Source organism: Pelophylax lessonae (genome assembly GCF_965119305.1).
Source record: "Pelophylax lessonae genome assembly, chromosome: 3".
NCBI classification, from domain to species: Eukaryota; Metazoa; Chordata; class Amphibia; order Anura; family Ranidae; genus Pelophylax; species Pelophylax lessonae.
In genome coordinates this window covers 102413787-102439217 of record NC_138770.1, presented here as the reverse complement: position 1 = coordinate 102439217, position 25431 = coordinate 102413787, and the positions used below count along the sequence as shown (strand labels likewise).

At 41.9% G+C, this 25431-nt stretch overlaps 1 protein-coding gene across 1 annotated transcript; it reads right to left on the bottom strand.

Moving 5' to 3' along the window:
* Positions 1–25431, bottom strand: LOC309550394 (fucolectin-4-like; the record flags this gene model as incomplete). The annotated part of the gene is made up of 4 exons (XM_082250785.1): positions 1–169; positions 9686–9971; positions 13810–13941; positions 25410–25431. The coding sequence occupies 4 exons, from the start codon at positions 25429–25431 to the stop codon at positions 1–3; spliced, it is 609 nt and encodes a 202-aa protein (XP_082106911.1).

The following is a 25431-nucleotide window of genomic DNA, read 5'->3' as shown; positions in this document are numbered from 1 at the left end:
TTAAAGACAAGTATGAGTGTTGTCTTCTGCAACTCCAAACACCTGAACTTCACAAAGAGAGAGATACGTCAGTTGCCCGGGTATGATGATGTTTACGTATCGGCCGACCATGTTGTTACACTGGAAGCTCTGAGTGCCACCACTTGGGATGAAGTTGATTTCTGAACAGCTGTGTAGAAGCAATACAATAATAAATGAGCATCATGATGTTACGCCTATCATTAAAATGTATACAAAAAAAATGTAATGTATTGAAGCTTACCAGCCTAAAATGTGGTTGCTGCATTACTTTTTTTTTTTTTTCAGGCTTTTCTGACCTGGTGATCCTGCCAGTAACACCTGCTACTGTCCTGGGGTGACAATGCTCACTAATGGCACTTTTCCACTGCAAGTACTGGCTCGGCTCTACTCGGCCCTGCTTGGCCCGGTTTGCTTTTCCACTGCTGGTACCGCATGGTACGGTGTTGGAACGGTTCGGTACGGTACGGTATGGTTTGCTTTTCCACTAAAGTAAAGTGGGTGGGATAACAACGGGGTGGGTGGGATTCTCTGACCAATCAGAGGCTAGTAGTGACTGCATGCAAAGGATTGTGGGATATGGTACCAGTTTGGTACCTGTTGGAACCACAATCGAGTAGGTACTGTTTTTTCAGAGCCGAACCGTACCGTACCGTTCGGTTCCATGCAGTGGAAAAGCGCCGCCGTACCGTACCGAACCGTTCCTACACTATACCATGCGGTACCAGCAGTTGGAAAAGCACAAAAGCGTGCCAAACCGTTCGGTTCCATGCAGTGGAAAAGCCCCAATACTGTACTGTATCTATGGAGAAACAGCATTGTCATCGAGCCTCAATTACAAACACATCACCCTCTCTTCATCTCCATTACATGAAAGGTGGGAGGATTAGTAGTTTACAGAAGGAAGTTTATAAAATTTATATACCAATTAATTTTAAAGGAAACCTGGGTAATCCCATGCACTGGTGTCACTGCCTTAGCAAGTTGCATTTATACTTTATAACCAATACACTTAGGCCCCTTTCACACAGAGAGTCCGTTCAGATTGGCCTGTCAGTTTTTTTGGCGGATCTGAACGGACGCCCCATGCATCTCTATGGGGCATTAAATATCAGCGGAGATATGTCCGCTGACATCCGATCCAATCTGGTCCGATAAATTCTGTCAAAACCGGACAGATAAAGACCCTATTTTCCATCGGTCTGGCGGATTGGATCGGATGAGAACGGACAGACGGTCTGTTCCCATCTGATTCCCCCATAGAGAAGAATGGGGACCTGACAGCTGTGTTTCCGCACAGCTGTCATCCGCCTGCTCAGGGGGGGATCAGAGGATCGATCCCCCGCTGAGAAAAACGGAGTCCGGCGGACGGACTCCGTGTGTGAAAGGGGCCTTAGTCTCACATGTGGATTTGTCTAATTCAGCTGTGCAGGTCACTTCCACTACTCCTAATTGTACCATGTGGTTGTCCTTGGCTATTCAATCATCATTTTATTTTTCTTATTGATTTTTTACCTTTTCATAATTTTTCATTTTATTTATTTTTATTGTGCACATCACCACCTATTTACACTCCTTTTTTTGTAGCCACCATCCTGGCAGGTTATGTTGGACGGTTCTGTTTGCCCGTTTTTCCATCTGTCCTGTTTTGCGCTGCCGGCCAATTTTGGAACCTTTACCCACAGCTCCCAGGTTAGACGTCTCCGGTAGCTGCCGGTGCGATTTTGGCATGCAGCATCCTGCATTTTTGTGAGTATGGACCCCGTAGTCTGATTCCCACATTCCAATCTAGCTGATACATTTCCATGTTCATTACTATGTTATATTTTTTTTTAATCATTTTACTTTATAGATTATGTCTATGCATTTACCCCTAAAAAGTGAGACTGAACTCACGAAACGTGTCGGTTTACTAGAGATGCTACGACACATGTACTATGTACTATTCGATTGCTGTATGTACTAATGTAATGGATTTGTATACTTCAGCCAACTGTTTGCCATTATGACACCTCTTCCCTGTTTCATTGCTGGCATATATTTAATAAACTTGTACCATGTTTTTATTACTGGTTGTGTGGCGCCTCATCTAAAGTCCCAATGGGCAAAACTCTGCAATTGTATGATAAAGAAACCATTTATCTGGCAAGATCAACTGGTATTTTCTGTTCTTGCTGAAAAATTTCCTAACCTGTAAAATAAATCACCACATCTTAGGGCCAATAAGTTGCAATACATTATATTTTTGTTCTTAAGTTTAGATATCCTTTAACTACTTGAGGTGGGACATTTGTCGTTGCGGATGGATGTCCAATGACGCCCTCCCGGAACGCACCTCGTGCACCCCCCTATGGGCCGCTCTGCAGCGCGATCTGTCACCGGCCATGTCCCCCGGGCTCAGCTGATGACTGCTCAGTGAACTGGCCTGCTGCCAGTACCATGTGATCGCTGTGACTAATCAAAACAGATCACATGACAATTGTAAGCAATAAATGGTTTTGATTCATGCTTTTGTGTTGCTAACAGTGATTTGTCACAATAATCACATGGTACAGACAGGGCCAATCACAGCCCATTTGTACCATGTGATTAGCTGTAGCCAATTACAGCTAATCACAACAATTCACACTAAATAAATCAGTTTCTTTCAGTAAAAAAAAGTTGCTTATACCAGTGAAATTCACTGGTATTCACTGGTATAAGCAATCTCGTAATGTGTAAAAAAAAATCCTGATCACTTCCCTAGAGTAGTACAGTGTTATAGAGAACAAAAATGTAATGAAAAAGAGAAAAAAAAATGTAAAAAAATTACTTTTTTTATATACATAAAAAATTGAGAAAAAAAAAAAAAAAAACATTTAAAAAAACTGGCTATTCCTTTTAGTAAATACCTTGGACTGTCTACATCCAAAAAAGGGGTATATTAGGGGATATTTGTACTGTCCTGACGTTTTTGGACCTGAAGAAATGATATAGGCTGTCAGTAGAGGACTGATCAATTTTCAGATATGTATCATATATATCATAGTTTGTGGACTACAGACTAAATAACATACACTGATTTGGGTTACAGTAATTTTAACAAAGAAATGTAGCAGAATACAGTTTGGCCTAAACTTATGAAAAAAGATGATTTATTTTCCAGTTTTTTTTTGTTTCAAAATTTTTAGCCTTTTTTAGTTTATTTAGCAAAGAATAAAAAACCCAGCGGTGATAAATACCACCAAAAGAAAACTATTTGTGTAAAAAAAAAATTATAAAAATTTCATATGTGTGCAGTGTTGCATGACCACACAATTGCCATTCAAAATGTGACAGCGCCGAAAAGTGAAAACTAGCCTTGGCAGGAAGAGGGTAAAAGTGCCCAGTATTGAAGTTAATTAACATAATACTGATAAAATTGTCTGATGACAATCTTTAAGTATGTAAAATAAATACGATGTGCTGTTTTTGACTGAGATATTATCCTAAGTGATTAGGTAACAAATGCAATAAACAATGTGCAGTAAGCAAAATCAAATAATAATGTATGTTCAAATGGCAAAGTGTCACTAGATAAGTGAAACTCTTGTTGCCTAGAATGGTGTAAAAAGTGAATTACATCAAAAATATTTTTATGTGAATAAGTAGCCATGGTCTGTCTAAATGAATTGACTTTAACCACTTGCCTTCTAGGCCTATTTTTGACAGAAAAACTACTTAGAACCGCAGCGGTCTTCCAAACGCAATTGTTTTGGAAAAAATGCACTGTTTTTAATAAAAAAATAAGAATCCAGTAAGGTTAGCCCAATTTGTTTCCATAATGTGAAAGATAATGTTACACCGAGTAAATAGATACCCAACATGTCATGCTTCAAAATTGCGCACGCTCACGGAATGGCGACGAACTTTGGTACTTAAAAATCCCCATAGGCGACACTTTAAAAATTTCTACAGGTTGCCATCTTAGAGTTACAGAGGAGGTCTAGGGCTCAAATTATTGCTCTCGCTCTAACGATCACGGCGATACCTCATATGTGTGGTTTGAACACTGTTTACATATGTGGGCGGGGTTTCCGTGTGCGTTCGCTTCTGCGCGCGAGCTAACGGGGACAGGGCGCTTTAATTTTTTTTTTTTTTACTATTTATTTTATTTATTATTTTTTATTTTTACACCGTTTTTAAAAAAAAAAAAAATTGATCATTTTTATTTCTAATACAAGGAATGTAAACATTCCTTGTAATAGAAATAGGCACGACAGGACCTCTTTTTTGTTAGATCTGGGGTACACTAATAAAGATAGAAAGAAAAAAAAAAAAAAAGACAAAAAAAAAAAAGGGACCTTTAAGCCGGTTGCTCGGCAACGACGTTTGCCGTCGCTCCGGTCCTCCAAGACAATAGAGTCGAGTGAGGGCAAGCTTGCCCTCACTCGACATCCTGTCTGTGAGGATCCGGGACCCGATCGTTTTCCCCGCTGCCGGCGGGTCCGGTAAGCGGGGGAAAAGGACCGGGACGCGGCGGGAGGGGGGGGGGGGCGAATCCGCCGCTGGGACCACCCTTATCGGAAAGCCGATCGCCTGCAGTTTAAAAAAATACCAGGGTTATGGCAGCTATCTGCTGCCATAACACCGGTATTTAGCTTTAAACTGCAGGACGTATATATACTATTGCCGGATGGGAGGTAGTGTTAAACAGTGATTTATTAAAATAAATCAAGTAATGAAGAAAAAATAAATAAATTAAAATAAAAGTGATAATGAAATGACAAAAAATACAATTAAAACAAGCATATACAAAATTTGCAAATAATACAGCAATAACAAACTGTAAAGACCCGGCCCCTAAGTATAGTGTAGGAAAATTTCAGAAACAATCTTGTATAGATTGAGTACTGACTGCTAGAAAAAGTTTGAAAACATTAAACCTACAAAACAAATGTTTGTCCTCAATAGGTATTCATCATAGTCCAAAGCATAAAAAGTGGACAAGACAAAAATATCAATTTGTAACAAGCACAATTAGGGATAGCAGATAATATGATTAGATCCCAGGCTCCTTACATATGAGTCTCCTCCCATTCTTTTCCAACAGCTTATCTATGCATTAGTTCTCATGATGAACCTACATTTGGTATAAAGCTGGATACCTATATATAAGACCTAGACTTATGTTAATATATAACTTGCTAGTAAACTGGCCAGGAGAGAGACTGAAAAATGTATAGGGGCCAGTGACCCATAGCTACCTTAAATGCTGCAAACACTTCTAGATGAAAATTTCATACTCGGAAGTGGTTGATCAAATGTTCTGACATCAACTCCGTCAAGAGTTTTTAATGAAGGAGTTGATGTCCCACTCCACATTGAGTCCCCAGGGGTCAGTTAAACTTTAGGTCAATTATCCACTGGGTCTCGCAGCGAGAAATCTGCCTTTTCATATTACTCCCTTGCCAATGTGGGGTGTATTTCTCCATCACAATCACCTCCAAAGTTGACAGATTTTCATGATGGCACCGGGAGAAATGCTTGGATAGACTGTGTCCACTAAATCCTTTTTTGATCTTGGTTAAATGTTCACCTACTCTGATGGCCAAAGTGCGTGTGGTTCAGCCCACATATTGGTAACCAGATTTACAACGGAGGAGGTAAACTACCCCCTTTGTATGGCAAGTAATAAAGTCTTTAATATCAAATTTCTTAGATGTTACATTTGAGGAGAAAGAAGATGTTCTGACAGTTTTAGAATTGGTACAGACTTTACATCTCCTGCAGAGGTAGAAACCCTTTAGATTTCCAAACATTATAGGATTACTGGGCTTTTCAACGGGATTAGGGGGCCACTAGATCTTTTAGTGTGCAAGTTTTTCTACAAATCACTCTTGCCTTATCGGGAAGAGAAGGGCCCAAAACATTATCGTCTTTCAAGATTTTCCAGTGTTTCATTAAGATTTTCTTGACCCATTTATGTATAAAATATATATAACTGTCAGAACATCGTCTTTCTTCTCAAATGTAACATCTAAGAAATATGATATTAAAGACTTCATTACTTTCCATACAAAGGGGCTGGTTTACCTCCTCCATTGTAAATGTGGTTACCAATATGTGGGCAGAACTTTGGCCATCAGAGTAGGCGAACATTTAAAGCGGAGTTCCAGGCACAAAATCGATATTTTTTTTTTGTGCCCGTCCGCTAGTTCCCCTTCACCTGAAAAGGAATTGGATAGTTAGGTTTTTTTTTTTATTTACTCACCTTGTAATTGGAGATCGAATATACTCACCTAGTCTTCACTTCCTCCCTCTTTGCCGCGGCTCCGCCGTCACTTCCGGGCTTGCACTGATTCCTGTGAGCTGAATGTCATTGCTCCCAGGAATCAATGCGACGGCACCAGCCCCGCTCGTCACTTCCGGGCGACGCCGCATTCCCCTGCTAAACAGCTTCTGGGCATGCCCAGAAGCTGTGGAGGAATGCGGCGCGGCACCGGAAGTGACGAGAGGGGCCCGTGCAGGCGCATTCTGGGAGAAGAAGACGCGGAAGAAGACGCCGAAGACCGCGCCGGCTTCAGCTGCCCACAAGAGAGATGGAAACGCTGTGGAAGAAATTTTATAAGTTAGTATTTCTTCCAAAAGGTAAGTGCGAACCGGGACAGATCAGAGGCTAGCCATTGTGGAATGTACTAGCCCTGACTGTCCCGGGGGTATGTTAGTTGAAAAATGATTTCTGTGCCCGGAACTCCGCTTTAAGAGTAATATGAAAAGACAGATTTCTCGCTGCGAGACCCAGTGGATATTTTACCTAAAGTGTTACTGACCCTGGGGACTTAATGTGGAGTGGGACATCAACTCCTTAATTAATAACTCTTGAGGGAGTTGATGTCAGAACATGTGATTCACCACTTCCGAGTATGAAATTTTCATCTAGAAGTATTGTTTGTAGCATTTAGAGCAGCTATCGACCACTGACCCCTATACGTTTTTCAGTCTCTCTCCTGGCCAGTTTACTAGCAAGTTTTATATTGGCATAAGTCTAGGTCTTATATACAGCTTTATACCAAATGGAAGTTCATCATGAGAATGAATGTATAGATAAGCTGTTTGTAACGGAATGGGAAGATACTTATATGTAAGGAGCCTGAGATCTAAACATATTGTCTGCTAACCCTAATTGTGCTTGTTACAAGTTGATATTTTTGTCTTGTCCACTTTTTATGCTTTGGACTATGATAATTAACTATTGAGGACAAACATATGTTATATAGATTTAATGTGTTCAAACTTTAGCAGTCAGTTCTCAATCTATGTAAGATTTTTTGTTTACATTTCCTACACTATACTGACGCGCTGGGTCTTGCTGTATTTGGTTTTGTTGTATTTTTGCAAATTTTTATTCACTTGTTTTAATTAAATTTTTTGTCATTTCATTATCACTTTTATTTTTGTTTGTGTGCGTGTATATATATATTTTTTTAAATATTTTAATTAAAAAAATTTTAATTTTATTTACATTTTGTTTTTTTTCTACATTACTTGATTTATTTTTTCCTCCCCCTTTTTCATTTTGCATTGTCATTGCACCAGATATAATCAACGTTTAAATCAATGAATTATTTTTTAACTGGTTGTGATAGATTAATATACGGATTTTTAGTTTTAAAAAATGTGATAGTTTCAACACACACACATTGCTCCTTTAATGGTTGAAAACGGCAAGCAGTTTTATCTGTGTTACTAATCTGACACACAGCAGGAACAGAAACCTGATTTCAGATGAAGGGAAGCTGATCATTTTCCGTTGCTTGCTTGCCTTCATCCCAGTCGATGCCTTCTGAGAGGAAACACGTCATATTGGAGCTAGCAAAGTGACGTCATCTAGCGCGGACCACACTGCAGGGGGGCAGTGCAAGATTTGATCCCATATCGATCAAATTCATTGTCCTTGATGTAAGTGCAATTTGTATTTAATAAACTAGCTTTATACACATTAATGCACTATGAGCGTCTTCCATTATATTTTATAACCACATGATGTGATTTAGGAGATTGCCATAGTACCATAAGCCTGGATACATTCCCTGGAGCTGGCTGACCACTTGTCCTCAGAGGCGCTTCCACTCACACTCATATGATCTCTTGGTGGGATCTTTTGATTCGGTAAGCGGCCAATTTTCACATATAGAGCACAGCGGTAACACGCTTCCCATAGTGGATTATTTCAGCTGCACTACAAACAGTTTGTTGTATTTGCATGTGGGAAAGTTGGAGCGTCATCTTTTCACTAAACACATTGAATTGTGGAGCACTGGGCTATTTATGAACTTTTTGCACCATTTATGATTTGTCATTTTTTGTCAACAGGTCGTGGCTACTTATTCACAAAAAAAATATTTTTGATGTAATTGACTTGTTACGCCATTCTAGGCAACAAGAGTTTTACCTATCTAGTGACACTTTGCCATTTGAACATTCACTATTGTTTGATTTTGCCTATTGCACATTGTTTATTGCATCTGTTATCTAATCACTTTTAGGATATTATCTCAGTCACAAACAGCACATCATATTTATTTTACAACTTTTTTTTCACCTCACTATTCAAGGAGTGTTTGATTGCAGCAGTTTTTTGATTTCACATATTTGCAGCTGAGCGCACTTTTTTGTATTGTTTAGTAACCTTTAAGTATAACTATACCTTTTCATTAACTTCATTAAACCACCCTTGTACCCATCCTGCGCTCAACTGCACTAACACCACCCCGTCAGTTTAATTACCTGTATTTGCATGACAAAATTCCCATTCGGCACTGGCAGCACCTGCGCACCTAATTTCTATAGACTTGAATGTGGCCATATACTGTATATTGAGATGGAATCCTTGGTAAATAACCTCATTCAAGTCAATGGAAAGAGAATTTTTTCCACTGAGGATATCAAGGATCAGGTCTCTGAAACTAAGGTAAGTAGTTGGAGAGGAAGGTTAGAGCAGTTTATTTTAGAATGCCTAGAAGGTGACATAGCAATAGTTAAATGGAAGGAACAGGTGTGCTTTAAGGACTGCCCTCAATAAAGAAAACGTAGCAGCAAATAGAGCTTTTCTGTTGAGAAAAAAGTAAACTGCAGTGGAGCCTCTTAATTCTGCAAAATTTGATTCCAACTACAGTATGCTACAAAGTTGCGCTTGCCCTCAAGGAATTTACTGTCTGCTGACCAGTACTCAGGTATCCCATCCACCCAACTGTCAATAGATGCAGACCAATCCAATCTCTCACTGTGGATTTTGCCAGGCTGATTTGTGTCACACCTGTATTACCTTAGTGCCAATGCTGGAAGCTGATAATATGTTGTTGGCACAGGAGGTGCTTTTGCATTGTGAATATCCTGATGCAAAACAAGAAGTCAACTTAAGCCCAGACATCTAGCCATAAGGTTCTTCATGATCAATCTACATTTTTACTAGGCCATAGACAGAAGAAATTAGGGCAGGGTCCCTAAAATGGGCTAAGGGTGACTATATTGTGCTGGCCATATTTATGAGGACTTCAGTGTACCTAAAATATTGTGACACTGGAAAATATTTTTCTTGTACAAATGAATAGCTAATACACTACTGCAATAAACTAGCTTGTTCCCAGCTACATCAGAGTAACAAGACCTTATAAAAAAAATAAAATTCAAGAGAACCAGTAGTTACCTTGGATTGTTATTCCCATTGTTCTCAAGAGAGTTTCCAATAAGGATGCTTGCCCCATTCAGTCTCTCTGAGCAGCAGTCTCCTCTGTTGGTGATGACGATTTGGGAAATCTTATATGGCCTCAGTAGGTCCACCCTCCACCATGGGGACATATCAAGGTTTGTAGTGGAACATGAACCATGGTAGAGGTTGGTGTCCAAGTTCCCGTCAATGGCATTTATAGCGTTGGTGATCCCAATAAAAGTAGAAGATTGTGTTGCTCGGCCTCGAAGGGCAATATCCTCTTCTATGTAAAATGTAACAAACAACAAAATCATTGGGAGTAACAGACACCACTTGGCATACTTAGATAATAGAGAGCCAGTCAAATACTTAGAAAGTACAGAGGACACAAAACCAGCATGAATGTTGGGGGACAAGCACTTTAGGAAGAAGACGGCGATAATGGCAGCTTTTCCTCAATAGAGATTTCTTTTACATGGCTATTTACATCCATTGTACCTCTCTGCCTGGCCGTTTGTTGTGTGGGTATTGAGACTCGGCTTTCTCCAACAGAGGCTAAGACTGCATTCACACCTGGGCATTTATTATTGTGGGCAGAATTGCCGTGATTCTGCCCGTGATTTTAAAACGTTCTGCTAAAATTACAAATCGCATTATGAAAATTTCAGATGTTTTCACTTTTGTGAGTAACATTCTTTGGTTTTATTCATATTAAAGTTTATAAAGATACACTTAGTGGGTGCTTGTGTTTCATTCCAGTGTTTCCCCAAGAGTTGCCTTCTTGCTCCACACACTGCTGCCAGTCTGTTCAGCTTTACATGGACTTTTATGGACATTTATGGACTTTACTAATATGTCCTAATTATTGTTGTTCCCACATTCAACCCCTTTCCCTATGCTTCAAGACTCATTGCCTATATTTGAGCCAATTATGTGTTCCCTTTGATTATATCTTATTGGTTATAACTTCTGCCTTGCAGTACTGGGGTCCTTGGTTCGATTCCCAACCAGGACACTATCTGCATGGAATTTGCATGTTCTTCCTGTGCCTGTTTGGGTTTCCCCTGGGGACTCCATTTTCACATTCCAAAGACATGCAAGTACAGCCTTTCTCAAACCTTTTAACTTGGAGAAACCCTTGGAATAACATTCAACCCCCATTAATTAATTACTATTTCTTCGGTACACTGGCTTGAGGGTCACTGGGAAGAATGCTCTTTACATTTGTGGTCATTGGGAACAATTGCCCCCTTACAGACAGCTAAAAAGATCACTGATGTCAGTGTTACTTATACAGGGATTTCCCATTGCTTAACCACTTCAATACTGGGCACTTTTACCCCCTTCCTGCCCAGACCAAATTTTAGCTTTCAGCGCTCTCACACTTTGAATGACAATTACTCAGTCATGCAACACTGTATCCAAACAACATTTTTATCATTTGTTTCACACAAATATAGCTTTCTTTTGGTGGTATTTATTCACCACTAGGTTTTTATTTTTTGCGATATAAGTGAAAAAAGAGCGAATATTTTGAAAAAAAAAAAAGTTTTTTCGTTTCATTTATAAAAATTAGCAAAAAAGTAATTTTTGTTCATAAATTTGAGCCAAAATTTATACTGCTACATATCTTTGGTAAAAAACAAAAACAAAATTGGTGTATATTATTTATTCTAGTCTGTGTGAAGGTTATAGAGTCTACAAGCTATGATGCCAATCATTAAAAATTGATCACACCTGATGTACTGACGGCCTCTCTCATTTTTTGAGGCCCTGACATGTCAGGACAGTACAACTATCCCTTAAATGACCCCTTTTTGGAAAGTAGACAGTCCAAGGTATTTACTAAGAGGGGTGGTGAGTTTTTTGAAGTTGTAATTTTTTCCACAGTTCTTGGGAAAATGAAGAATTTGTTTTTTTTTTACAAAATTGTCATATTAACAAGTTATGTCTCACACACAGCATATGCATACTTGCAATTACACCCCAAAGCACATTGTGCTACTCGCTCTGAGTATGGCAATACCACTTGTGTGGGACTTTTGCACAGCCTGACCTTCATACAGAGGCCCAACATCCAAGTAGCATCTTTAGGTGTTCTAGGAGCATAAGTTACACATCTAATTTCCTATATACTACCTATCACATTTTTGAAGGCCCTGGAGCACCAGGACAGTGGAATTACCCATAAAATGACCCCATTTTGCAAAGCAAACACCCAAATGTATATTCTATGAGGCATTATGAGTCTTTGAACATGTTATTTTTTTCCACAAGTTTTTGGAACAATGTGGAAAGAAAATGAAAATGTATTTTTTTTTACGCAAAATTGTCAATTTAAAAAATATTTCTAACATGTAGCATGTACAAAGCAAAAATTATACCTCAAAATACATTCTGCTCCTCATCCTGAGTATGGCAATACCACATGTCAGACTTTTACACAGCCTGGCCACATGGAGAGGCCCAACATGCAAGTAGCACCTCCAGGTGTTCTAGTAGCATAAATTACACATCTAATTTCCTGACTACCTATTACACCTTTGAAGGCCTTGGAGCACCAGGACAATGGAAACGCCCCCAAAAAATGACCCCATTTTGGAAAGCAAACACCCCAAAATATATTCTATGAGGGATAGGCTGGAGATAGGTATTCAGGTACTCTGATGGGCTGCAGATACGTACCCAGGTACTCTGATAGGCTGCAGATAGGTACTCGGGAACTCTCATGGGCTGGAATTAGGTACTCGGGTAGTCTGATGGGCTGAAGATAGGTACTCGGGTACTCTGAAGGGTGGCAGATAGGTACTCGGGTACTCTCATGGGCTGCAGATAGGTACTCGGGTACTCTGATGGGCTAAAGACAGGTACTCAGGTACTCTGCTGGGCTGAAAATCGGTATCTGGGTACTCTAATGGGCTGGAGACAGGTACTCTGATGGGCTGTAGATAGGTTTTTGGGTACTCTGATGGGCTGGAGACAGGTACTCATGTACTCTGATGGGCTGGAGACAGGTATTTGGTTACTCTGATGGGCTGGAGACAGGTACTCAGGTACTCTGATGGACTGGAGACAGGTACTCGAGTACTCTGATGGGCTGCAAATAGGTATTTGGGTACTCTAATGGGCTGGAGACAGGTACTCTGATGGGCTGCAGATAGGTACTCGGGTACTCTGGGCTGGAGACAGGTACTCAGATAGGCTGGAGACAGGTGCTCAAGTACTCTGATGGACTTACAGACAGGTGCTTTTTTTACTGGGGCAATCTGGGGCCAGTACTTTACACTGCAAATGGTAACTCATTGCTACCTCAATCTCCTCCTCCCACTGGATTGGTGTGTGAGGAGGAGAACCAAAGAAACAGCGAGTTAATGCGGTATGTTGATATTTTTGTGACCGGCTGTGATTGGACATAGCCGGTCACGTGGTAAAGAGCCAATTTTATTGGCTCTTTTCCCTGATCGAGGATAGGCTGTGTCTGATGGACATGCCTCATCCCCGATCGCGGCATTGCATGGACGAGGACATCACATGTGACAGGCTGTGATTGGACACAGCCGGTCATGTGGTAAAGAGCCATTTTAATTGGCTCTTCACCCTGATCAGGGATGGGCTGTGTCTGGGGGACACACCTCATCCCTGATCGGCACGCACAAGTGACAAGACTGGGAGGACATCATATGATGTCCACCTGGAGGCAGGAGAGGTTTCCACCAGCGTCATTCTGCAATGCCTCGAGCGGAAATTGGTTAAGGAACCCCTGGCAACCTCTGGGGAAATACCCTAGGGTATCACAGAACCCTGGTTGAGAAAGGCTCTGCTAGTAGGTTAATTGGCTTCTGTCCAGACTGATTCTAGTATGTGAGATAGGGACCTTAGAGTGTAAGCTTCTTGAAGGCAGGGACTAATGTGAATGTACAGTATGTAACTGTGACGTACATTGTTGGCATTATATTATATAAATACCTGTAATAAATTTAAAAAGAATATTTTTTATCTGAAAAATCACTTCATCTGGTTCTGAGTTTGAAAACAATACAGGTATGCTAGACCGGTGTAAAAATTATTTATTTTGTGTTTAACCCTTTTTTTTTTTTTTTTAAGTAAAAGAAGAAACTTACCAAGAGGTGGGAACTGAGAATTCTGAGCTGCAACAACAGACAAGATCCACAAGAGAGAAGAAAAGTGCAGGGATGCCATTCTGAGATAGAAATACGTAGATGTGAGAGACAAAATCAGATACTTCGAGCAATCTGCAAAAAAATGGGAAAAGATTTGTGATCTCTCCGGATACATTTCCCCTAAAATCTTTTGGTTTTTTGGAACTTCTACTGATTCCACAGCATAACTCAAAGTGTATGTAAACCCTAACAATAAACTTCTCTTATTTGGTCCCCAACCTACAGAGTTGGAGTTGGGGTCTCCAACCTACAGCCAGAGGAAACACATACAGTATGGCCCTCTACATTTTACCTGGCCCACAACTAGATTGCGTGGCCTATAAGAAGGGCCAGTTGTATGGTACCCAACTTCAGGAAGTAGCACACTCAGAGTCCAAGGTAGTTTATCGATATTGTATTTAGTGGAGTAGTGCAAATCCAGGAATAACACTGTAGCTTGCAGAGCACAGATGTCAGCACTAGCAGTATTGCTTAACACAGGCACAGTATATTTTGCAGTAAGAGGCTCAGCAACACTTTAAACCAAAAACAAAAAAGCAAAAGATTGGAGTAGTAAACTTTTTCAATTCCCTTATTAGTAGGTATACCACATCCTCCAAATAATAATTAAGAACAGGTCCAGAGAAGACTAGCTAGGACTTTAAGGTGCCATAAGTTTTTCACATTTAATATAAAGCATCGAACGTTTATTGTTGTAACAATTAAAAACCTGAAGAAGTTGGCTTTGACCTTTGAAACGTGATGAATGTGAATATTTAATCTTTACTTCTTCCTTTGTGATAAAATCTTTGAGTGGCTTTTGTACACCACATCAAGATATGCATTTATGTATTATGTAAACTGTAACACGGACAATATGTTTGATGGATTTTATTGTTGAGTTTTAATTGTTAGAACAATAAAGTTTGAATGCTTTATACATCATGTGAAAAACTTGTGGTTCCTTAAGGCCTCATGCACACAGGACGTTTGAAAAAACGGGCTGCAAAGCCAATTCTGGCACCAGGAAAAAGCAGCTGTAAAAACGCGCTTTTAGAAGTGTTTTGTATTGGCGTCAATGCACGTTTTAGCCACGTTTAGCAGCTTTAGCATTTAGCTGCCCTCTTCTATTTTACAACCTCAAATCAAACTACAACTTAAAAACGTCTGACGTGGTCTAACGCTGTATGCAGCCTTTAAGCAGTGTCAGGCATTTTTACAGCACTAGAACGCACTGGCCCTGGGTTTTTTTTTACAGCTTAAATACGCTTATGCCACTTACAGCTCCTAAAAGGCTGTGTGTAAATGAGGCCATAGATAAACATGGAGGGACGTGTTAAAGCTGCAAAAAACAAATGCCTGACGCTCCTAAAAGCAGCTGTAAAACCACCCTGTCTGCATGAGGCCTAAAAGTCCTAACTACTGTCCTCGTATCGGCAGGACACATACTACAAATGGAACGATACACACAAGTGTGGCCCACTGTGCAAGGTGTGTTAGCGTTCCATCAAAAAAAAAAAAGTCCTAACTAGTTTTCTCTAGAGGGATCTTGTTCATTTATCAGTAACACTTTAGTAACAGGTTCAGCAGGAGCGGCAATTCTATAAGGGGCACAGGGCCCCCCTAGTTTGAAGACAGGGATGCTGGGACTCATAGAGTTCTATGAGTTTTTTTTAAGCCACATGATTAGAGCCTGAGGCTCTAATTGGGTTGAAAAGGTTTGGGCTCTGCACCCCGAACTCACTCACTTGTGACATCAATATTCGCTATTGTCTTCCAGCTTCTCCTCCTGGCCAATCAGGACAGGAGGTGGATCGGGTTAGCCAGGAGGAGATTTTTCGAAGGAGTGGGGTGTATGGATTACATAGGGCCCGGGCATAATCACTGTGATGGCCAGAGGACCTGTCGCACAGTGATAGGCCTCCACCATTCGTGGACATCTGTCCACAGACTAGTATGCGCTGGAAGGATCCCCCGGTGCTCTGGGCATCCGGCGCAGCCTCACATGCGCCGTGCAGCTGAGTCCGACGTCACAGGGACCACCGACATGGAAGTGAGGAGGCCAGGAGACGTCCAATGGAAAGGGACGAGGTGCACATGCACACACCAGAGGAACCTGATGGCTGGGCTCACCTCGCAGACCTCGGACGTAGGCCTGAAGCGTTTAAAAACGCCAAGGGCCTTACCCTGCTGAGGATTGCTAGAACAGGCCACAGTGACACCCAGTGACCAAAGAGGGAAATGCACACTGTAAAAATAGATACACAAAAATCAAATAATGCATACAATAACATTGTATATGGGTGACGAGTAAGTCACCATCAGTAATTGTAATACATAACTTACATAAATGTAAATTACCAAGAAAGGGAAAGGAGACAAAAAAAGGGGGAAAATACAGGAGGAAAAAAGGGAAAGAAAAAGAATAAGAAAAAGAGAAAAGGGGAGGCCAAAATGAAGCATAATGAAGTGTATATGCAATCAAAAAATGTGCTGCGCTACTGTGTCCGGGGAAGATCTCTGAAGATTATTGGAGTCAGACACTTGAGTTTTTTCTGACTTTATGATGTGGATATCGTGTGTGAGTGCATAGAGAGACACCTTGTGGCTTATTGCGGTATTACCAACAAATTCCATTGCCTGGATATAGAGGATAGATGCTGTATCTGGATCCATAAGGAAATATCCGGTGACTATCCCTGGTTTTACACATAAGCTCGTTTTGGTCAGCTCATTAGGTTGAGAGACCATATAGCTCTGGTAAGCAGCCATCTTGTTTTTTGTATCTGGTGATCTGCACGTCGGTGTCTCCCCTATCTTCTTAAAAAGTGTCATCTGGATTCAGCCTCTGGGACCTTTTTTTGGTTGATTTCTTCTGAACACCATTTTCACGTTCTAAAGCTACGGACTTTATTGGGACTTAAAACACCCTTTTTTCTTCACACTGATAATTCATAATTTGTGTGCACATTTTTGCTTTTCATTCTAGATTGTATCATATATTAAGTATTTGATAGATCAGCACTTTTCCATTTATTTGGGAGATTTCTTTTGTAGCGCAGCACATTTTTTGATTGCATATTTTGTCGGTACTTCTATGTTTCCTTTGTGCAGCAGCTCACTATAATAAATGCCATCACATTTTCTTGATTAGCGCAGAAAATCCCACCACTTCACAAATGAAGTGTATATGGCAGAGAGAAAAATGGGCATAGACAAGAATACAGTCCACAAAAAAGTAAAAAAGTCCTGGGACATAGCAGGCAATTGTGTTGAGTAAATACACGGTGGATTTAGAAATCCAACTCAAATCCCCCAGAGGTGAATCCTTGGAGGAACGGCTTGAAGTTGAAGGCTTCATTCAAACTGGGGGTGAGGTGGCATTAAGGTCCGAAATCCAACGTAGCTTGCTCTGAAGTAGAGACTTGTTAAAGTCGGCTTCTCGGGAGCTAGGGTGGATTCGGTCCAACACTAAAATGGGAATTGATGGGAACCGACCCGTATGGGCAGATGCCACATGCATGCCCAGGGGAAGTTCCAGATCACTTTTACGCATGCTCAGAATGTGTCGATACATGCGTTTCCAGAATTTTTGGACAGTCTTTCTTATACAGAAACAGCCACATTCACAGCTTAATAAATAGACAACTCCTGTAGTTTGACAAATGGTGAGGTGTCTAGCATGGAATGGCCAGCCATTAAGCAAGTTTATTATGTCTCTTCTGTCAAGGAACTGGCAGTAAGAGCATGCACCACATGGAAAAGTGCCAAGGAGTTTACATCTATCACCCCTTTGGTCCCCTCGTTACTTTGACTGACTTTGTGTCAATTGGTCACCCACTGAAGAAACTCATCTGTAGGTGACCAATGGGGTGGGGGGAACAAATAGGCCAACTGAGGGGTCCGATGTCAATAGATACCAATATCTATTAAGGATCCCTTTGACCTCCCTATGTTTTGTGGAGTATTTAGTAATGATTCTCATAATAGAATGTTGTTCAGTTTTTTTTATTATAAGTGGTGGCTTCCCCATGACACCTTTGGAGGTGGCAAGGCACCACTTGCTGGGTGGAGTGGGAACTATACCTGCCTACAGGCATATCCTCAATTTTCCTAGATAGCACAGACTCTGATGGGGACCATGATGTAAGGGGGGACTCTGATGTAAATGGGACTCTGATTGGAACTCTGGTGTAATAGGGACTATGATGGGGAACCTTATGTAAGGGGGGGACTCTGGTGAGGACCCAGATGTAAGGGGGGAACCTGATGTAAGGGGTAACTCTGATAGGGATCCTGATGTAAGAGCTAATTCAAATGTAAGGGGGGCTCTGATGAAGGCTCTGTAATAAGAGCGACTCTGACGGGGAATTTTTTTAGCCCACAAATATTTGTAAAATATACGCTTTTGTACTGAAAAGTTTGGAGACCCTTGATATATAGTATTGAAAGTGATTTGCTATCATATGATAAGTTCAAAAGGATACTTAGTGATTCTGCCAGAAATTGTGTTAGCTGATAACCTCCTTTGCTAATTGTTAGCAATTACATTGATATCTGAGGACCACACATGTCTCACTATGTTAATATGTAGACCAGCCTTTCCCAAACGTTTTACCCTGGAGGAACCTTTAAAATATTGTTCAGGTCTTGGGGAACCCTTGCTAAACATGTTTATGCCTACAGTTGGTAGTGCATTGGCATTATCATTAAACTGTAGAGCATATCTAGCAAATTTGACACCCTGGGCAGAAAATTTCTACTCCCTTCCCTTGCACAACAAAATTTTAAGTTATAGCCTTGAATTTAAATGAATAATAATAACAACTGTTAGTGGTCGGTGGAGAAGTGTTCCTTTCCATAGGTGATCCATGTAGGTAGTCATTAATCACTGCTCAAGAAACCAACAACAACCCTAGGGTCCTATGGAAACCCTCCCTGAGAAAGGCCAATTTAAAATATTATTTTTATTATTGTCATACAGGACTTATGTAGCACCAACAGTTTGCACACCGCTTTACAATATCAAGGGAGACAGTATAGTAACAAAACAAGACAAGAAGTTTAGAAGAGCCCTGCTCATGACAGCCTAAAATCTAAAAGGGTGGGGCAAATGATAGAACAGGTAAATACTGTGTTGGGATGAGTTGATGAAGTATGTAAAGTTCAGCTGTTAGGTAGAGGCGAGATAGGAATCATCTAAAGGGAGACAGAGTAGTTGATAGCTGTACAGATTGAGATAAAGAGTTCCAAAGGAATGGAGAGGCTCTACAGAAGTCCTAGAGACAAGCAGGGCAGGAGGTGATGAGGGAGCTAGTGAGCATGAGGTCTTAGAAGAAGAAGACAATACGGGGTTGATTTACTAAAACTTAAAGCGGAGTTCCAGCCTAACTGCACACTCACCTGTCCCACGGTCCAGCGATGCGCCGTCTTCTCCCTCTCTGCTACGCGGCGCCGGCATCACTGATGTGGGCACCCGGCGGTGACAGTTTGCGGCTTCACAGCCGGGTACGCACTGCGCATGCGCGAGTTGTGCTATGCGTCGTGATTGGCCGGCAATCTTCTGGGACCTCTGACATGTCCCAGAAGATTGCAGGGAGGGAGGGAGAGAGGAGAACTTCCGCTCAGGGCGCCGCGGAGCTCCGAGCGGAAGTGGGAGCGGGTACATGTCAAATCTAGGTACCCGCTCCCCCCCCCAAAAAATGACATGCCAAACGTGGCATGTCAGGGGGTTAGGACTATTTAAAGCGGAAGTTCCACTTTTGGGTGGAACTCCGCTTTAAGAGTGAAAAATCTGGTGCAGCTCTGCATACAAACCAATCATCTTCCAGGTTTTTTTTTTGTCAACGCTTAATTGAACAAGCTGAGGTTACATGCTGATTGACTACCATGTGCACTCTCCAGATTTATTAAATGAAACCCCTTTGGGTCATATTTTGGGTAAAGGTTGGTGATGTAGCTCAGTGTGGATGGGAATGTGAACTAGAAGAGGGCCAAGGTTGTATAGGATCAGCTTCTTTCAGTGATTCAGTAGGGTGAACGTTGTCACCCTAGGACAGGAAGTGTGTTACTGGCAAGATCACCAGGTGAAAATAAGTGAAAAAAAAACAGAAAAAAAAAATGAATGCAGACACTGACCTCTTTATAGGGCAGTTAATCAGTGCACCCTATCAGCGCCCATCAGTGAAGAAGAAATAATTTTAGATCTTTTTTTCTTTGTTTAGCAAAAAATTAAAAAAAAACCCAGTGGTGATTAAATGCCATCAAAAGAAAGCTCTATCTGTCTCAAAAAAAAAATGATAAAAATGTATTTTGGGTACAGTGTTGCATGACTGCGCAACTGTCATTTAGAGTGTGACAGTACTGAAAATTGGCCTGGGCAGGAAGGAGGTGAAAGTGCCTGGTACTGAAGTGGTTTAACTCCCTACTGATGTTTGTTGTTATTTAACTAGAAATTTTATTTATGTGACAAAGATGTTTTTTTTTGCTTCTTTTGGTGGAGAAAATGGCTAAAGCACATAGAGGTCTAATTTAAAATATTTGCTGTGTAAATGCCTCAGCATATACAAAGCTGTCTTAAATAATTTCCATAAAAAGGCCAATATGTGTATTTCCTATGATCACCAGCTCCTTCTAGTGGCAGTAATGCAGTATTTTCCTGAAGTACAGCAATCAGGAAAATACCTCATTATGGTCACCAGATGAAGCTGATGATGATAGGAGATACACATATTAGATACATTACAAGTAGTTTTTATTAATAGACCCCTTATACTGACCGTTAACTTAAAAAATGGTAGACACATAATACAGCAACTATGTAAATCTTCAAAAAGCTAATCTTGTAATTAGGTAGATTTACAGTACAGTGTATTAGAAGATTTATAATACAATGCTATAAAATTATGGTTGAAGTTACCTGTCTCTGAGCGAGGGTCTGAATTTCTCAGTTGACTGGCCTTTCTCTCCTCTGCTCTGGAAAGCACTGCCGGAGGTATAAATATATAGTAAACATTTGTACAATTATCAATATTGATCAAAACCCAGTGATAACACGTTTCCAATGTAATGAGTCAACATTAAGCAGCAAACGCAGTGTAAATAAAGAGGCAAATTTGGTGAACTCCACCCAAAATATTTTTTCTTAGTTTTGGACAGAGTAAGAAGGTTTAGAATCCTGGTGGATAACTTGCAGCCCAAGAACCACATATGGCCTTTGTGCACTTTCTGTGCAGCCCTAGCGGAAACATTTAAAAAGGGGTTGTAAGTAGGGTGACCACATTTCCCAACTGCAATTCAGGGACACCCCCCCCCCCAAAAAAAAAAGATGAGGTCTCGGGGTTGACGGAAAATTCGGCGGCAGGAGAGTTGGGCGAATTAGCACTTAAATCATCCCGACACCATGCTTGATATAGCGTCCAGATGATCAAATCACATTATTTCTATTACTACATTGTAATATATAATGAAATAGTTCAATTCACAATGATGCAGAATCAGTGGGAACCCTGAGCTTGTTACTTGCTACGAGATGCAGCGTGCCACCCTCACCTGCCACCAGATGCAGCTTGTCACTTGCCACTGTTGCCTGCCACCAGATGCAGTGTATCACTTGCCACCGTCTCCTGCCATCAGATGTAGTGTGCCATTTGCCACCCATAGCCTGGTGCCAGATGCAGTGTATCACTTTTCATCTGTAGCCTGGTGCCAGATGCAGTGTGCCACTTGCCACTCATAGCCTGCCACCAGATGCAGTGTGTCACTTGCCACCCTTAGCCTGCCAGCAGTTGCAGTGTGCCACTTGCCACTCATAGCCTACCACCAGATGTGGTGTGTCACTTGCCACCCATAGTCTTGTCATCAGATGCAGTGTGCCTCTTGCCACCCACAGCTGTGCTACTTGCCACCCATAGCCTGCCATCAGATGCAGTGTGCCACTTGCCACCCATAGCCCACCACCAGATGCAGTGTGCCACTTGCCACTCATAGCCTGCCACCAGATGCAGTGTGCCACTTGCCACTCATAGGCTACAACCAGAAGCAGTGTGTCACTTGCCACTCATAGCCTGCCACCAGATGCAGTGTGCCACTTGACACTCATAGCCTGCCACCAGATGCAGCGTGTCACATGCCACTTATAGCCTGCCACCAGATGCAGTGTGCCATCTGCCACTCGCCACTCATAGGCCACCACCAGATGCAGTGTGTCACTTGCCACTCATAGCCTGCCACCAGATGCAGTGTGCCACTTGACACTCATAGCCTGCAACCAGATGCAGTGTGCCACTTGCCACTCATAGCCTACCACCAGATGCGGTGTGTAACTTGCCACCCATAGCCTGCCATCATATGCAGTGTGCTACTTGCCACTCACAGTCGTGCTACTTGCCACCCATAGCTTGCCATCAGATGCAGTGTACCACTTGCCACCCACAGCCATGCTACTTGCCACCCATAGTCTGCCATCAGATGCAGTGTACCACTTGCCACCCACAGCCATGCTACTTGACACACGTAGCCTGCCACCAGATGCAGTGTGCCATTTGCTACCCATAGCCTACCACCAGATGCAGTGTGCCACTTGCCACTCATAGGCTATCATCAGATGCAGCGTGTCACCTGCCACTCATAGCCTGCCACCAGATGCAGTGTGCCACTTGCCACTCATAGCCTGCCACCAGATGCAGTGTGTCACTTGCCACTCATAGCCTGCCACCAGATGCAGTGTGCCACTTGCCACTCATAGCCTGCCACCAGATGCAGTGTGCCACTTGCGACTGATAGCCTGTCACCAGATGCAGTGTGCCACTTGCCACCCATAGCCTGCCACAAGATACAGTGTGCCACTTGCCACTCATAGCCTGCCACCAGATGCAGTGTGCCACTTGCAACCATTGCCTGCCACCAGTCCAACACCCCGGTGCTCGCAAAGGTGAACGCCTCCTCCTGCCGCTTGTTGCTGATGAGACTCCTCCCGCACTGGGGCCAGGGGAGGTGTCACATCTTCAGCTCTGAGGGGTCCATGGGGGGACCTGTAGTCCTTTACTTTTGAGGGGGTCATATTCCCCAAAAGCGAAGGACCACAAGTCCCAGCATGATAACTAAGGATGTTACTCCTTCCATTTTTCTGAGGAATTCATGTTATCGGTCCTTTCCTCTTCTATCAGCATACACATCTGCCGACCATCCTCTCTGTAGCCTGCACTTAGAGGCTTGCTAGTGGCTCCAGGCTGATACACACACACTCTGAGCTCTGCTATGAAGTGCTGACAGTTCAGCACAGAGCGCTCGCTGCTAGGGGTGACCTGACTGATGATTTTAAGCCTGATCCCTCATCTGTGAGTGCTTTGATTTTACTTGCCTTTTTACCTAAACTCATCTCTCCCTTTGTGCACTGCAGCAGTGTTTTTTCTGCATGCTACAGGAGAAGATACAGGGAGGAGGTGGGTGGAGCTAAGCAGTAGGCATGGAGGTGGTGAAAGATAAATCCTCCCCCACTCTGAATGCTGGGACCTCAGGCCTCTCTCTCCTCCCCGTGACCTCACTGGTTGCTAGATGCCAGAGAGGCCGCGACTAGCAAACAGTTTGGGCAGTGAGCCAGTGATGAACAATGTAAAATGGGTCTCCACCAGCCAGCAGTCCACCACAGGCTGACAATGAGTGAGAGCAACTATGCAAAGGCTATTTTAGGTCAGCTCAGGGCCAGGGGGCAATTCCGGGACACTGTATTGTCCCGGAATGAAGTAGCTCAGGAACCAGGACAGACCTGCCAATTGTGGGATTGTTACGCACAATCCAGGACATGTGGTCATGATGTTCCGGGTGGGTTGGAGCCTTGTACCTCCTCCCGCTTACGTGCTCTGCGTTCCAGCCTGCACATGCTGCGATATGATACATCAGAACCAACTCCACGTTGAGAGCTGGACGCCCGAGTGTACCAAACCTGGAAGCCGCCAGAGAGGGTGTGATTGGAGACTTGACACCCATTTAATTTCCAAAGTGATATAGGTCCTTGTGGCCTAAAGTCTTTTGGTGAGCATATATTGTTTTATTTTACCCACTGGGTGAAAAGTGTTCCACCATCTCTCTACAGGCACGGTGTGAGTGTTTTAGCAAATATTGATTCCTATCTTATGGCTATAGGACTATATTCACCTTAATTTGCAACGTTCTTTCAGGTGGACTGTTTTTATTCACCTAGCATGCACTAAGGACTTAGTCAATATTTTTTATTAAACTTTGGAAGAATGATTTATCACGTATATGTATTTTGAATTGTTTAACATTTAATATTCATATTGATTGGATTCACTTATTGATGTAATTCACTTATGTGAATTTATGTGCACTCATCTATATAGAATATAGGTTGCTAGTGATATACTGTATATCTATCACAGATTTAGTGTTTGAAACAGCGCCTCCTTTACCTTTATTTATTTTTTCACCTATTTATGTATGAGTTCATCACATTTAAAGGGGGGTAGCAATTTATATTTGCAATTTGTATTGAGTTAGGAGTAGGTGCCGTCACATAGTTCACATAAGAATATAATTAGTGGATGCAAAAATGAATACACCCCACAACAAAAACCACTACATCTAGTATTTTGTATGACCTGCATGATATGTAAGGACAGCACCAAGTCTTCTAGGCATGGAATTAACAAGTTGGTGACATATTGTAACATCTATGTTTTTCCATTCTTCAAGAAGGACCTCTTTTAGAGCCTGGATGCTGAATGGAGAGTGATGCTCAACTTGTTCCCCATAGGTGTTGGATTGGGTTCAGATCAGAGACATACTTGGCCACTGAATCACTTTCACTCTGTTCTTCTTCAGAAATGCAACAGTGGCCTTAGATGTGTGTTTTGGATCATTGTCATGTTAGAAAAGTGTACAACGACCAAGGGCACGGATTGATGGTAGCATCTTCTGTTTCAAAGTAGAGCCGTACATCTGTGAATTCATGATACCATCAATGAAATGCAGCTCCCCGACACCAGCAACACTCATGTAGCCCCACAGAAGGACACTGCCACCACCATGTTCCACTGTAGGCACCATGCATTTTTCTTTGTACTCCTCACCTTTGCGACAGCCCATTAGTAGGGCATTAGGAGAGTCTTCCTTCATGGATGTCACCCATGCTTGCCATTCCTCTGCAGTGTACACCATTGGCTTTCTACTTCTTTAGTTAGCTGCAGTGAACTTGCATGGTAATTTTCTTCAACCCTTCTCATCAGAAGACTCTCCTGTCGAGGTGTTAACTTCCGTCAATGGCCAGGACATCTCTGTAAGATGGTTGCAGTTCCATCTTTGTTAGGTTTTTGTATCACTTTTCATACAGTATTCTGACTGATAAGTAAAGCTTTGCTGATCTTTTTGTAAAGAAATTATTTTCTTTCTCAGGCCTTGTGACATTTCTCTTCCATGTGGTGCCATTGCTGACAGCATGAAATGGGAAGGGAATTTCTTTGTTAAGTAATGCCCTTTTATAATCAACTGTCTGCTTAATGCTTAATGTCAACTTAACCTGTTTAATGAATAATTAGACTCACCTGTAGTTGGATTCTTGTTCAT